General features: G+C 41.0%; 2 protein-coding genes across 2 annotated transcripts; both read right to left on the reverse strand.

Moving 5' to 3' along the window:
- Nucleotides 1-65: 65 nt before the first annotated feature.
- On the reverse strand, nt 66-5,061 carry LOC146650541 (uncharacterized). Its single transcript, XM_085384630.1, has 2 exons — nt 4,758-5,061; nt 66-4,051 (listed from the first exon to the last, which is right to left on the reverse strand). Exons 1-2 carry the CDS (start codon nt 5,041-5,043, stop codon nt 2,712-2,714), a joined length of 1,626 nt encoding a protein of 541 aa, XP_085240756.1. The 5' UTR covers nt 5,044-5,061; the 3' UTR covers nt 66-2,711.
- Nucleotides 5,062-5,155: 94 nt separating this feature from the next.
- Nucleotides 5,156-15,234, reverse strand: ska3 (spindle and kinetochore associated complex subunit 3). Its single transcript, XM_085384629.1, has 11 exons — nt 14,997-15,234; nt 14,847-14,908; nt 13,915-14,086; nt 13,362-13,791; nt 13,167-13,228; nt 11,515-11,714; nt 11,233-11,439; nt 9,015-9,203; nt 8,787-8,866; nt 8,317-8,444; nt 5,156-6,187 (listed from the first exon to the last, which is right to left on the reverse strand). The coding sequence occupies exons 1-11, from the start codon at nt 15,112-15,114 to the stop codon at nt 6,030-6,032; spliced, it is 1,806 nt and encodes a 601-aa protein (XP_085240755.1). The 5' UTR covers nt 15,115-15,234; the 3' UTR covers nt 5,156-6,029.
- Nucleotides 15,235-15,940: the final 706 nt, after the last annotated feature.

Below are 15,940 nucleotides of genomic sequence, written 5' to 3' on the forward strand. Positions count from 1 at the left end.
AGCACAGAGCTTCAATATTTTACACGTACACACAGAATAACATAACGGCGACTCTTGGGTACTGGGTAAGCTGATGCAATTCCACAACTTTATTTTTTCAGTCACAGGAGCTATATTAAAAGAGAAACTAAACAGGAAACCTTCAGGAGTTTACACATCATGGAAGCACATGCGTCCGTAACAATAATGTCAAACAGCAATGTAGTGTGAGAACATGAGTTTATAAACTTCTTTCATACATGTCAACCTAGAAGCTCTTTTATTTTAGAGCAGAAAAAACATCAAATAGGAAGTATTGACTTTGTTCTTATGCATTTAAGAACTAAATACAGACAGAATAAACCAACAGTCATTTCACAAAGCCTTTTAACTACTATTAATACTGGTATTTGGCCTTGCTTGATAACAGTCCTCCAGCGCCACTCACTACCTTAGGAACGGGCAAACACCATTTAAACCAGCCTGTAAGACTATTTTAATCAGTCAAAAAAGGGGGCTTTTCGCTCCCTCCATAAAAGAGCAAGCAAGGTCTGCAGATACAGTCTACTCAGTCAAAGACTTAATAAAAAAAAATTAAAAAAATGAAGCATGTGTTCATCCAAAGTACATGCACTGCTGAAGAAATATATCAACCCATAGTACTGCTAATTAACTTGATTTTTATAGTTTGTTTAGAGCATCAGCAGTGCCAAACACCATGGCTAATTGAAGGGGAGAAAAGCAGGCAAGTGGACTAAATACTGTGGCTAGATGTCCTTATGGAAGCCCCAGAGCAATACAGTGTCAACCAAAACATGACCAGTCAGAAAAGACAGACAAGCATCTGTTGTCTGGGATATCCAGGGGTCTGAGAACAGAAGGCACATTCTGAACCTAACACCGATTATGAAGCATCACCTGTTAAAGCCCAGCACCTGAACTTAAGTGTAGTCTTTGTTATTGGAGCATTCCCAATTCATTTTTGGGCCCTGAGCCAATTGTATTGTAGCCCCTCAAACCTTAGGAGAAAACATAAGTATAAGTGTAGTGACTTTAGATTAGTTTTGGCAGAAGGTTGAGCACACAAGAATGATGTACCTTAAAAACAAACAAACAACAAAACAATGGGAACACACATTTAGACCTTGTTGACTACAGATGCTGACTCATCATGCACATCTGGCTTAGGGACCAAACCAGGAAAAAGTCCAAAGAATAGTGCATGATGTCAAAATAAATATCTGTAGAAAATATGGGCTGATCTGGAACAGCTTTACAAACTAAGGCACCAGCAAAGCAGCACTACTAAAATATGTAATTCAATAATCAGAGGGGTTATCTTCAAATTAAAAAAAATGCAGATATACTGTATATCAGTAGAAACTTTTCAGTTGGTGTGTCTACATTACTGAAAGGTCAAACCCTTTAAAAAGATCAAAATTTCAGTTGCTGGGTAACCTTTCTGGAAATAACCCGCAGCCTTGTATCATAACTACTGCTGTGGCTCGTGCTCATGGACCAAAGCCTGTCAGTCTCCCACAGGAGAGGACAAACCAGTGAGAATGAATCCACATGTTAAATGTAGCTGGTGTACTCATCTAACAATGTGTTTCTTCAGGCTCAACAGCATGTCAGCAATACTGTTTACTTCTGCACCAACACAAAAGATGATTCTTTTGAGATTTTTGTATTAAATAAGGAGCTTTAACTACTTTGGGAAAATTAACAATTACCTAAACACGTGGCTCAGTAAAAAAGGACATCATTGTTAATCACTGTATACAGCTCAAGCTAAAGTCTAATTTTCTGTTCATCAACATCATCATTACTATTATTTTTTAAACCTGCAAAACCAGCAAATCACTGCTGATGAAGACATTGAAGACATCTGCCATTCCAAGATGTGCTCGAATTGCCAACTTGTAGCTAATCATCACAGCTGACTGTACTCTTGCTATAAAAAGTACCTGGCTTACAAAAATGTGACTATGCCAAAAACGATGAGTTTACAACCAGTACTCCTTCACAAACCACAGGACATTTCTGTCCCTGCACTGTGAACAGAGAGGAGACACTGTGGCCGAGGAGTACTACAGTGTACTACTTTGTCTGGCATTTCTGTTATTTTAACCTCTTTCTATGCATATTCCTATGTGCACAGTTCCTGATTCAGATGCAGGGAAGCAACAAAAAAAATAAATAAAAATTAAAAAAGGTTTAAGCAACATGCCACTTCTCTGCAGCAGATGGATGTAATCTGGTAACTACAGTCAGGGATGGGGAAGACACACTTAACAGTCAGAGATGTGGGATCAGTGGAAATGCATTACCCAAACTGCAGTGTGTATACTTCAGCATTTACAAGTAGCTAATAAAGACATATTTCATAAGGGTTTTACTCAGTTTTCACCCAAAGCCTAAACAAAATAAATTCTTGCAAGTCAGCCATTCTTTGTGAGGGGAGGTGCATAACTTAATGACATCACATCTCAGAAATGTGGTTTCTGTATTTGGAGAAATGGTCCTATTGCTAAGTATAAACTGACCCAGATCACAAGGAGTGACATAGATTGAAAGTTAGTATAGTGGAAAAGTATAGATCTATTTGCTGTAGTCATGATGTAGTGTCGACACATAGACACAGAGGGACAGCAAGAAGTGCAGTCCAAAGCAGTAAAGGGAACTGAAGAGCCTGATCAGCATTAAAGGAGCACGAGGCGTTTGTCTACACATCACTCGAGTGGAGCAGCAGAGATGCACAGGTTGTTTAAGGCACAGGCAACTTGCACAATCTTATCAAAGGTTGAGAGGTTCGACGTGCGCTCAGAGGCTGCGGTGAAGGCGCTCTCGACAGGGCCCGTGAGCATGGCGTACCGCTGCTTTACCATAGAGATCACCCTCTCCACATGCCTCTGCACGCTCACTGTCTCAGAGGAAGGATCAGCCAGCAATGAGCCCTCTGTTCTCCCATATGCTTCTCCCTGGTAGCTGTCAGCAATTTTAAACAAGGCTCCACGTGCTGCCACGGAGTCTCCGATGTCCAGGTCACGGCTTGCCAGTACGACATCGCCCGGGAGAAGCTTGCACAAGAATCCACAGCCCTCAGCCAGGCTCTTGTCACTGACGTTTCCCAGCACACCCCTAGAGACAAAAGTGACCACGCCTTGTGGAGCCACGCCAATCAGATACTTAAACACGTTATAACTTGGCCCCGCCCCCTGAGAGACCGGGTCCTCGAAAGGCACGGTGAAACAGTCTATGATGACGGCGCAGTCAGGGTGAGAGGCTCGCAGCGCAGCTGGCAGGTTTTTACGGAGCTCAGCTCTGGAGGGCCAAAAGACAGCCGTTGGCACCAGAGTAGAGGACATGATGCTGACCATCCGGTGAACTGTTCTGGTAACTGTGCCGACTTTCACGCCAAAGCGATAAGCCAAGTCCTGATTGCGGAGGTCCAGGCGGAGACGCATTAGTGTCAGCAGCAGCTGCTGGAACTTGGAGAGCTTGACGTTTTTCATTCCATCCATGTGAGGTGCCAGCAGCCACATGACTGTCTCTAAGACAAAGTAGTTGGGTAAACCAGTGTAAAACTTCACTTTCTCAGCATCATTCCTTAAGGAGTTCTCTGAGAGAGACATTTTCTCCACAGACTCCTTGAGGGCCTGATTCTCCCTCTTCAGGGCTTTCAAGATGTCATCAAAGTTCACCGGGACATCAGATGTCTGGGCAAACTTTCCTTTCTTGCTGTCACTCACAGACTGATCATCATTATCATCATCATCATCTTCGTCGTCATCGTCATCATCATCATCTTCAGTGCTGAGGGAGGAGGAGGCACTCTCCTCTGCAGTGGTCTCCTGTTCCTTCACCTCAGGATGCTTTTCCTGGCCCTGTTCATCCACCGCAGACATGCCCTGGCCCTGGAGGAACAGCAAGGCATTGGCTGCCTCCACCCGTGCTTCCTGTTTGTCCACGATCTCTAAGGCACCCGGCTCCTTCATCTCTGGGCATAAGGGAGCCGCCGTGAACACAGAAGGAACATAATCCGGAGAGCGCGGATTCTTCACCTGTTTACCTGCATGTGAAAAAAAAGAATCTAATTCAAATTCATCTGTTTATGATACTTGTGATTTAGAGTGCTCTCTCATTTTGTAGCGTGCAATACATAAAATAACAAACAGTTGCTGTTGTTCAGTCAGTACATCCCTAATTAATTTTTCCTCTACAAACAAAATTTAAGCATGAAAATCTTTGCACACAAAAAGATTGCACACACCAGACAATAAAAACAAAACAAACCTAGCATTAAAATACCACGTACCATTAGCGGCATCTACTTTCATATATTTAGTAAACAAAATTTATAACCCATCCCAGCTGAATTAATTGCAGTAATGCTACATTTTATTTCCATCTGAACTTAGTTTCGTAGAGCTATTTTTTAGATATTCAAAGGCTTACAGCTACAAACACCGCCTTTTTCCAGTCATTTTAATCAGTGAGGGTTTTTACTATGTGATAGTGAACCTAAACATGTTTATTACCCGCTGCAGTTACACCGACTATGCCACTGTCCCTCCTGACTTCATGCAACCTTTGAACACAACACTGCACTGACAGCAAAAAAAAAAACCAAACTCCTTGGTTTTCTAGACACGAGTGTTTATGTGGAAGCCTAGCAACATCAGTATGAACTGGTTTACTTTAAAAACAAACAAAACAAAACAAAAAACCCACACAGGGGGACACTTTTAGGGTTCAGAGTGGTTTTGCCTTCATACCTGAAATGAAGTGAGTACTACAGAGCCGACTGCCGTCGTTCGGCACCCAGCCCTCTCGGTTCACAGCAGCTATCCAGCGCTGCTTCCTCTCGGGGTCCCGTGGGAAACGGTAGAAAGATAAGGTGGTGCCTGGTGTCCTTCTGTTCCTGCAGCCTGCCACCACACAGGTGTGAACCATAGTAAGGCCACGGAGAAGCGTGGAAGTGTGCGCTGCAGTTTGCTGGGTGTTTTGACTCCCAAAATGGTGGTCTACCAGAGGGCGACAAAAAAACTGTAGTTCCGTCATCAACGGCCGTTAGCTTTCGTCACTCTGATTGGACCATCTCGGGACGACGTCATTGAAATGCGATCTTCACTCACGCCGAGAAGCAGAAACGCTAATGTCCCGAAATCACACAAATGGTTAATTTGCTCTTTTTTAATTTTCGAAAATGAACATGACGAAGGAAAAAACAAACCACAGCAACTGGAAACAACCACAGACAGTATAAAACAGATGCAATATACCTGTAGCTTATTAGATTCCTCTGTTAATCAGCTCTGAAACTGGAGTACAGAACTTGGCTTTCATCCACAGCACACAACTGTGATACAGTAGCTTATTTCAATACAAGTGTGTTTAGACTGCACAAAGATAAAACTCACTAGTTATATTTGAAAAGCCAATTACCAATTTGTTAAAGATCAAGATAGTAGTAGTCACATGCAACACATCACAGCAATGAGCAATAAAAGTTCAGGATTTTCTGATTAACAGTCTCATTTGCTATTTTATTTAACTTTATACAAATGGGTAAGGACAATTAAAAGTGAGCTGTGGTAGATGGATAAACCATCTATAGTTTGACAATGCATATTCATGTGGCTGAATTATTAACACCCATTGGTTACTGCAAGTCATGTGTTATACTCCCGCTGCAGAAGACTGAGCTTGCTATTGATAAAAGTTTAGCCTTTTTAATCCAACAATGTCTCAATATATATCTTTATGTATTATACGAATCTGTACTACTTGTCTAAACAACCAGTTTCCATTTTATTGCATACAACCATGGAAATGCAAATTATTGACTCACAGGTCCATGTACTATTTACAATCAAAACACAAACCATATACAATATAAAGGATAGCTGCTTTCTCTGATTGAGTTCATTTGTTGGGACTCTTCTCATAATGTATGTTTTTCTTTGCTGTTTGACTTGATAGATAATCTTTGCCTGCAGCTTAAGTGCTTAACATCACATAGATTTTCGCCAACGGATGGACAAGCTTTAGATGTGTGTGATCAGTCTGTACACAGAGGTGTTCCGGTCTCCTCTCACATGCTTCAGTCTCTTGAGCTCTGTGAGACAGAGGATGTATACGGGGGCCTTGGTTCCGACACTGATGATCTTCTTCAGCTTCTCCATCTGAAACTCTGTTGTTTCTCCTGCAGAGGGCGCCACAGAAAAGGGACAGATTAGAGAAATGAGAGCTTGTTCACATGATGATTTGCTGGGATACCGCTAAAATAACAAACACACCATGTCTGTAAAAATCTGGCTTTTTGAAACGTTTCGGGGGCTTAAACTGGAGGAAATCTATTTGGTATACAATTCCAATTATGTAACTGATGATGGTAATTTTGTAGCTGAAACCTCACTGAAGCCAGATCAATGTAAAACTGATGAAACCAGGCAAAGAAACAAACTGACTGTTCTGCTAACAATAAAGATGAACAGCCTGGTGCTGGTAGCAAATGTCCTGAGACATTTTAATCAAGAGATCTGCAATCAGAGAAATAACAAACATCTCTTGTTTACTTTCCAAATATCATACTGTTATCTTGAGCACTGAGTATAAACAATTATCTGAAAGCACAACAGTGGATACAGCCATTATATGACCGTGTGTACTTTGAGAAAACGATGTAGATCTATTCAGCTGGGACCTAATATGCTCATTTCCAGCTTGACATGTTTATTTTTGGACTACATCAAGTTAACTTTGCATGATTCACAGCTTTAAATAACTGTTTATCTGAATGTGGCCCTTTGTGCAGCCCCCACAGTTCATCCAGTGAAAGGAGCAGTTTTAGCTTCCCTCCTTCACCACCATCCTTCCCAAGGCCACTTCCTTTTAAGCCAACTTTCTTCTCATGGGATGCTCCTCACAAACAGAGCTGTGCGCCTTACAAGAGCATATAATGGATATTTTCTTATGAGAAAAACACAAGTGAAAAGACAGCAGTTTGAAACCTGAGCGTTTGGGCTTACAAGGATCACCGACATCATTTGAAACTCTGGTCGTGTTTAAAATGAGCATCTACTATTGTAAGAGTATGTATATGACAGGAAAATATGAAATATGATGACAGGCTTGGTTGTATACAGATATTATATGTGATGTCCCCACGCTTTGATTTTAAAAATGGGACAAATCCTCAGATTTCAGTCTGATCAGGTGCTTCCCTGATGGTATTGTGTAATCAGTCTGAAGCAATCTAAAAGTTTAACACAGTACAGCTAGTTCTTGCTGCTATCAGGAACAATTTGACAGGTTTATGAATCCTAATTTCTCATTGGGGTTGTGTCAGGAAGGGCATCTGGTGTAAAACTGCCAAATCAAACAGGCAGCGCTACCTGCTGTGGCACCCGCTTGTGACAAGGAAGCAGCCGAAAGCAGCTTCTGTGAATCCAGATTTCTTGTTACTTTAGAAGCTCAGTTTTTTTTAAACAATTAAACCATTTTTTAACCTCTCATGTTTGTAACTACAACGGGGTGGATTATAGATGATCTCCCATTGAGTAACCAAGGGAAACATCGCCAGCACAGACCTGTTCATTCCCATTTGGTTGTTTACTTATGCAAATAGCACCCTCTGCTGCTAATTAACAGTCCAAACTAACAGAGGATGACAGCTTTATTCAGGGAAGGATTTCAGCATAACCGTGAAAACTACTGGACGCTATTTTTAAAACAGGAAGCGCTCCTCTGATTTAATAAAGGAAATCTGTGGAAGTCCAGTGTAACTGCAGTAATCAAATCCAACTGAACAAAAGTCAAACCAGCAAGATAATTTGTTTTCCAAGTTTGCAGCCAATCTGAAAACCACTGTGTGTGAGATCACAGGTGTTTTCTAAACTACTGACCACGACATCAACACCACTGCCTCAGTGAGAAGTTTAAACTGCTGCGTCAGAGTCTCCGTTTCTCACGCACCTTGACTGTGGTGTGTCCTGTAGTACATTAATGTATGATTACATTCTTCTCCACTACAGTTACAAAGCTATTCAATTCAATTCAGTTTTATTAATATAGCACCAAATCACAATAGCTGCCTCTAGGTATTTTATATTGGAAGGTAAAGGTCTGCAATATTACAGAGAAAACCCCAACAATCAGAGGACCCCCTATAAGGAAGCACTTGGCAACAGTGGGAAGGAAAAACTCCCTTTTAACTGGAAGAAACCTCCGGTAGAACCAGAGTCATGGAGGGCGCAGCCATCCTCCATAACCGGAGCTGTTTAAACAAGAGCTGCATTCATCCATGACCCTGTGCACAAATATAACACTGACCTTGATACTCTGCCATGAAATTGTTGATGTTGTGAACCGTTTGGTTGAGGCTGTTCAGGCTCATCTGCCTCAGGTAGCTCGGTAAACTCTGGAACTCGTTCTCTGACACTTCAGGCAGACTTGCAGATCTGGGAGAGGAATGGATGGAAGGTGACACGTCACAATCAAAGTTTTGAAAGAAAGACTGCAGGCACGCATCATGTAAGAATGGATAAAACTGAGTGAAATAAAGAAATTAACACATTTCATCAGGAGAGACAGAAATAAGCAACACAAAAGTTCAACATTTATTAAAAATATATACAAATGATATCTCATATCTAATATTTTACATTAATATTCTTCTCTGCTACCGAGCACCAGCCTGATCTGCAACTTTGGAATGGACACACAATAAAAGCTACTAATTTAGAGTTCATGAATTAAATATTGCCACCTATATCTATATTTCTTATTTTATAACGGGCTACCTGTGTTTCTTTTTGTCAGGCTTGACAGGTGGGTGTTCATTTGTCATTGTTGTCTTCTTCAACTGAGCCTGGGACACAAGCTACAAAATAGGAGGAAAGAGCACGAGAGGAAATTTCACAAATTATAAATGTTATGTAACATTTACGTCAACAAGGAACATGAATTTATCTGCAAACAGCAAACCTATGGATTTCAAAAGTGCTTTTATGGGACTAAACAAGACTAACTTTACAGATGTCCTGTGTGACAGAGCTCAGGTCTGGCATCTCCGGGGTGGTTGGCTCTTGGTAGTGTGCTCTTATACGAGGTGTCCCCAAGCTGAACTCCTGGGTGAGTCCATCCAACTCCAGGCTGTTGACATTGGGCTCCTTAGCCACCTTTTCATTCTCGCTGAACTTCAGGATTTTCCCATTGCTCTGTAAATGACAGGAAAAACTTTGACCTTTAAACATGTTTCATTCACATTTTGATAAATCTCATCTGTGCACAGGAATGAAAATCAAATGAGCAATTTTAGCTCATTTTTGACTTCATGTAAAACAACAGAATTTGTTTGCTAGTAAGATGCTTTTAATTTTTTTATTACACCTTTTTTCTTAAAAATTTCTTGTGGTGAAAAAATATTTTGATATATTATGATGGACTGAAAACATTTTTTTAGAAGCTATATTAGTCTGTTACTATAAGAAGGAAGTTTCCCTTCTGGAGATTACAGTTCATTTTATTTAACCAACCTTTCATAAAATCTAGCCATACAGTGGGGCAAAAAAGTATTTAGTCAGCCACCGATTGTGCAAGTTCCCCCACTTAAAATGATGACAGAGGTCAGTAATTTGCACCAGAGGTACACTTCAACTGTGAGAGACAGAATGTGAAAAAAAAAATCCATGAATCCACATGGTAGGATTTGTAAAGAATTTATTCGTAAATCAGGGTGGAAAATAAGTATTTGGTCACCTCAAACAAGGAAAATCTCTGGCTCTCACAGACCTGTAACGTCTTCTGTAAGAAGCTTTTCTGTCCCCCACTCGTTACCTGTATGAATGGCACCTGTTTGAACTCATCATCTGTATAAAAGACACCTGTCCACAGCCTCAAACAGTCAGACTCCAAACTCCGCCATGGCCAAGACCAAAGAGCTTTCGAAGGACACTAGGAAAAGTATTGTAGACCTGCACCAGACTGGGAAGAGTGAATCTACAATAGGCAAGCAGCTTGGTGTGAAAAAAAATCAACTGTGGGAGCAATCATCAGAAAATGGAAGACATACAAGACCACTGATAATCTCCCTCGATCTGGGGCTCCACGCAAGATCTCATCCCGTGGGGTCAAAATGATCATGAGAACGGTGAGCAAAGATCCCAGAACCACACGGGGGGACCTGGTGAATGACCTGCAGAGAGCTGGGACCAAAGTAACAAAGGTCACCATCAGTAACACACTACAACGGCAGGGAATCAAATCCCGCAGTGCCAGACGTGTTCCGCTGCTGAAGCCAGTGCATGTCCAGGCCCGTCTGAAGTTTGCCAGAGAGCACATGGATGATACAGCAGAGGATTGGGAGAATGTCATGTGGTCAGATGAAACCAAAGTAGAACTTTTTGGTATAAACTCAACTCGTCGTGTTTGGAGGAAGAAGAATACTGAGTTGCATCCCAAGAACACCATACCTACTGTGAAGCATGGGGGTGGAAACATCATGCTATGGGGCTGTTTTTCTGCCAAGGGGACAGGACGACTGATCCGTGTTAAGGACAGAATGAATGGGGCCATGTATCGTGAGATTTTGAGCCAAAACCTCCTTCCATCAGTGAGAACTTTGAAGATGAAACGAGGCTGGGTCTTCCAACATGACAATGATCCAAAACACACCGCCCGGGCAACAAAGGAGTGGCTCCGTAAGAAGCATTTGAAAGTCCTGGAGTGGCCTAGCCAGTCTCCAGACCTCAACCCCATAGAAAATCTGTGGCGGGAGTTGAAAGTCCGTGTTGCTCGGCGACAGCCCCAAAACATCACTGCTCTCGAGAAGATCTGCATGGAGGAATGGGCCAAAATACCAGCTACTGTGTGTGCAAACCTGGTAAAGACCTATAGTAAACGTTTGACCTCTATTATTGCCAACAAAGGTTATGTTACAAAGTATTGAGTTGTATTTTTGTTATTGACCAAATACTTATTTTCCACCCTGATTTACGAATAAATTCTTTACAAATCCTACCATGTGAATTCATGGATTTTTTTTTCACATTCTGTCTCTCACAGTTGAAGTGTACCTCTGGTGCAAATTACTGACCTCTGTCATCATTTTAGGTGGGGGAACTTGCACAATCGGTGGCTGACTAAATACTTTTTTGCCCCACTGTATTACATCTGACTTGTCATTTTGTTTGCCATAAAGCCGTGAGCATCTCTGGTTAAAAGTAAATGCTTTCCTGTTCGTCTTACGCTTTGTAAAGAATTTCCCAGAGCAGACTCTAGGTTGGGCATCACTGGCAACTGCTTGTCCTCTAAACCCGTGGTGGATATATCGGGCACATCATATTCCCAGGTGCGTTTGAAACCAGCTGCCCTGTTACAAGGTGGGGATGGAAGATCCAAGGTCTGGGTGTCATTATCCGTTTGCATAACGGATGGCTCAGGCTGCTGTGTGCTCTAAAAAATTAAAAAGGTGATGTGAAATTAAAATGTCAGAAACAAAAACACACACAGTTACATTTTATTTCTTACCTTTTTGGTACTGACTAGTCTGTTCACGTACGGCGTTTGAAATGCTGGGACTTCGGGTGTGGCAGGTAGGTTGCCAGGGTGACAGGGGAATTCTGGGACACCAGTGCCTTGTGCAGTTGGAGACGAGTGACCGTTTGTCTTTTTGATCTTGAATCCCGGGGTACAAAACACAGGCGGCTCTGGTGATTCCAGCTTTTCAGCTGAAGGTAATCAAAACAATGTCACAGGAAGATATTTAGAACCATTTCACTGCAGTGCTTTCTCTTAACAGCCTGGTGCCGTTTCTCTACATGTGCTACTTTTATTTTTCAAAATACTAGGTATTTTAAATACATAGTATAGAATTTTTAATACCTTCAGGTGGCATCTTTGAAAAACAAGCAACATTTCAGATAGAAAAATGGTGCACTGACAAAGCCTTGAGCTGTTTAATAAAAACAAATGTAGTTCCCGAGTACTTAAAGCTGATCATTTTCTATGAAAAGCTCGTTTTGGTCAGTGTTTTTTTTTATTTCTCTTTTGGACGTCAGATTTCGCTGAACAAAATGTTCAGTACACTTTTTTTTTCAGATCCAAGTAGTGAAAAAATCTGCACAAGTGTGATGTGGAAACTTGTAGTCTCCACTGGCTAAACGCTGGGGATTTTGTATCATTATTAAACTTAAGACAATGAAAACATAACCATATTCAAACATGCACTTTTTAATTAACAGGCATCAGAATATGTCATGACATAAGATTACTTACAACTTACTAATAAATAAATAGTAAGATATTTTAAATAGTTTATAACACTCGAAAAAACACTGTTTAGAAAATGTAAGATGAAAATAAATGCAAAGGGAAACATCTGATCATAAACTAAGTGCTGGATAAAGTCATGCAAGAAAAAGACAACTGAAGAAGAGAAACATCTTGTTTCCTGAATAGTAAAGACATCCGATTTCTTTACTAAAGATGTATACTTTATACATTTGTGTGAAAAAAACGTTTTCACTGAACTCTGTTCAGTCCTGTGAAAAGGTGAGTACACCGTTCCACAGAAACTAAGATCTTAAACAGCAGCTAATCAAATAGCATTCAGGCAGGGTGGTTATTTGGGATCGTTTTGCAGACACAGGTCCTGGACACCTTGAAGTCATTCATCGACCATGAATTTCTCTGTATGCCAAAGGATTCTAGAATCAAATGTGAGACCATCTGTCCGACAGACAAAGCTTGGCTGATACTGGGTCATGCAAGAGGACAACGATCCCAAGAATATCAGCAAATCAACAACAGAATGGCTGACAAAGAAAAGAATCAATGTGTAACAATGGTACAATCAAAGTGCAGACCTTAAGAGAGCGGTGCATAAATGGCCACAGACTTGATGTTGTAAAGAAGAGTGGGCCAAAATTTCTCCAGGACAAACTGACAGACTGATAAAGTTATACAGACAATTACTTCAAGTTATTGTCTGTATATTTACTTCAAGTTATTACTTCAAGTTATGGGTCTAGACGTGTCTACAAAGTACTGAATCATTGGGCGTACTTAGTTCTTAAACAGGACAGCGTAGAGTTTTGTGAAAACTTTCTCTTTTCCATGAGTGTAGATGACAGTCACCTATTGTGGGGTGAAGAAGAGCTATGAGGTTGACAGTTTCATACCTTTAGTCTGCAAACTGTCTATTAAACCGTTCACTGGTGGTTCAGTTGTGTCCTGTAATGGTCTGTTGAACAAGAAGAGACTCATAAAGCAGGAAAAAGCAGTTTTACACAGTAAAGTCTTAAAGGACCTGCAGTAGTAACACTACAAACCCTGAGTGTGGCCGACAGGGGTCATTATAGTTCATACCACTCTACCTTGGTTGGTTCTCAGTCTTCTTGAACAGATTCATGGTGAAGTCATTGTTCAGACACATTGTGTGCTCTGTGATGCCAAAGTCGTGCATCTGGGGTGTTTGGAGTTCGTAGTCATCCATTCGCAGGTTACATTTGGGGGTAATGGGCATGGGCGATGGTAGAGATGCTTTGAGTGAGGGTTGAGGAAGGTTCATCTCAGGCATTGGGGGAACTTCTGAACACCACTCAGTCCCAGCCAGAACTCTCCTTAGGTGCAGTTCAGACAAACCAAAATCAGAGAGCTGTGGAGTTCGCAGCACATCAGTGTTGGGCAGCTCTGGTTTTGGAGCCATTGAGGAAGGATTCCCTCCATCCTCCTCCTGATTTTCCTCTTCTACTGAGTCGTCATCTGCTTCTTCATCTTTAGCCTCCTCCACCTGATCTTTAGGCTCTATACAAGAAAAAGTCACAATAAGAACACCATAAATGCATGTCGCTTTTCTTTTAAGTGAAAAGAAATCATTACACGTGATTACCAGTGTTATGTAGTCGTTTTGCCATTGTTAATACTTACTGGTTGATCTCTGGGTGTCACAGGGAGCTTGGTAACCATAGTTCTCGCAGTGTCTCTTCAGCCTCTCAATGTCCTTGAAGACTTTCTGGTCCATTACTCTACACGCCTTAATGAAGCTGCTCGCCTCATTATTCTTTGCTTTCTGCTGAGCCAAGGCATCCTGGATCTGTCCCTACCCGAGAAGAGACTAGAAGTGATGAGCACTCACCATTCAAAAATGAACCGCCCGACCAATTTACAATATTAGTCTTCAATAAAGATATTGCTATGAATAATCGGTTTATAAATGACACACAGATATTCCTTATGATGCTTGAAATAAGCGTCAAGTTAACAGAAGTCAAAGACGTGGAAAACCTTTGGCAGCTAAAGACTTTATATTATTCTCACTTCAGTGGAGAGTTCAACAATAGCAAAATGGTTTTACCTGCAGTAATACATAACGGGTAGTAATTTTGTAGGTAAAATCAATAGCGTTTTGTACGCAGTTACACAGCACAGAAATGCAATTTAATTTTTATGCCTTCTGAACAAGTGCACTCAGGCATTTCAAATGACAAGACTTGCTTTTATAACGATGCAGGCCAAACTGTATTTAAAAGAAAGGCAATAATTAGAGAATAACCACATTTATCTTGGCCTTTTGAAAGGGTCTGTCTCTGAGTTGGGAGCCACAGTATAAAGGATGTAAAAGTGTAATAGATAATCGTGCATCACCACAGTTCTACCTTTAATATGTTAAATACAAAGTTTGCCTAAAGTAAGATTTTGAGTGCAGGACTTTTGAATGCATTTGGTTAATTTTACATAACGCATTTAACGATCTTTGTTGCAGCTGCTGATAAAATATTGCATTGTCGCGCTAACCTGTGTATATGTCGCCACCTTTAGATGCAATTTAAAAAAAAAAAAAAAGACGTGCTAACTTTTACCTTCAGGTTCCCTACGTCACAGTTCAGTTCATGATAGGCTCGCATCGCTCTGGCTGTCTTTTCTGAAATAGAAAAGAATTCATATTGAGATATGTGCGATGACTTCACTGTAAGCGATTTAAGCAGCCTGTGTGTCAGCGTGTTTCTCACCGCTCTCGTCGTCGTCGCTGTTGCGGTTTTCAAATGCGAGCTGGAGCTTGGCAGTCTCAGATTCCAGAGTCACTGCCAGCTTTTTCAGCTTCCTGAAGAATTGTGTAGTCGAGTCCATTTTCAGGCAAAAGTCCGACACGAGCAAACTGAAACCGACGTCAGACCTTCAAAGGCCGTTTGTTTATCGTTTCTATGTCGGCAGAAAGAACTAAATTTCAATTTTGGCGCCTCTTCCGGTATTAAGCGGAAGAGACTTCTTCTTCTTCTTCTTGGGTTTTAGTGTTTAACGTGCAAAGGGTTTTATTCGCGCCCCCTGTGTTAACAGACAAGGTAAAACTGACGAACGTTTGATATTTTTCTATTTGACAGCGCATTTTAGTGGCATGAGTATATGGTTACTTCTTCATATCGTGCTCGGCATTGTGACACTGAAATATTTATTATATTGTTTAATCGACTTGACTCAATTTCAACGTTGCTTTTGTCTTAATACTCCATGACCTTTTATGCAACCTACATCAGAAGATGTTTCTGGAGAATTCAATTCAAAATGCTGTGCAAATAAACAGAATGGAACAGAGAAGGATATCATGTGTAGCAAGTATAAAGATTAGATGCGCTTTTTTGTACAGTATATGTTATTTTGAATAGTCTGCAATGCTATATTTCAGGATAAATAGAAGATGACCCCTCCTTTAATGTGAGATAATGCTCCAGGTCTATATTAACACATTCAGTTGCCTCCATTTTAAAGAGATGTCAATATTGTTTGGCTCCACATGCCCCAGAAATAACCCGGATAAAAGGTTAAATACTGAGACCATGCAGCCAGGAGATGGAGCTGTATAGACCCAGAGAAACTGAACCCAGGAAACCTCTGATGAATAGAGGATCTTGTGTTTGTCTCCACAGCCTGGATCTGCACTGGACTAAACGATTGGAAA

The sequence above is a fragment of the Rhamphochromis longiceps genome, linkage group LG16, assembly GCF_057381845.1.
Source record: "Rhamphochromis longiceps isolate RC_006_pf linkage group LG16, R_longiceps_female_GT1.1, whole genome shotgun sequence".
Taxonomy (NCBI): Eukaryota; Metazoa; Chordata; class Actinopteri; order Cichliformes; family Cichlidae; genus Rhamphochromis; species Rhamphochromis longiceps.

Bases quoted from the DNA above. Each gene is read 5' to 3' on its own strand.
- LOC146650541 (XM_085384630.1), bottom strand. From the start codon at position 5,043: ATGACGGAACTACAGTTTTTTTGTCGCCCTCTGGTAGACCACCATTTT. The intron at 4,052-4,757 runs GTATGAAGGCAA...TTTCACATGCAG, and splicing joins TAGTACTCACTTCATTTCAG to GTAAACAGGTGAAGAATCCG.
- ska3 (XM_085384629.1), bottom strand. From the start codon at position 15,114: ATGGACTCGACTACACAATTCTTCAGGAAGCTGAAAAAGCTGGCAGTG. The intron at 9,204-11,232 runs GTAAGACGAACA...TGTCATTTACAG, and splicing joins TGGGAAATTCTTTACAAAGC to AGCAATGGGAAAATCCTGAA. The intron at 8,867-9,014 runs GTTAGTCTTGTT...CCTATTTTGTAG, and splicing joins TCACACAGGACATCTGTAAA to CTTGTGTCCCAGGCTCAGTT.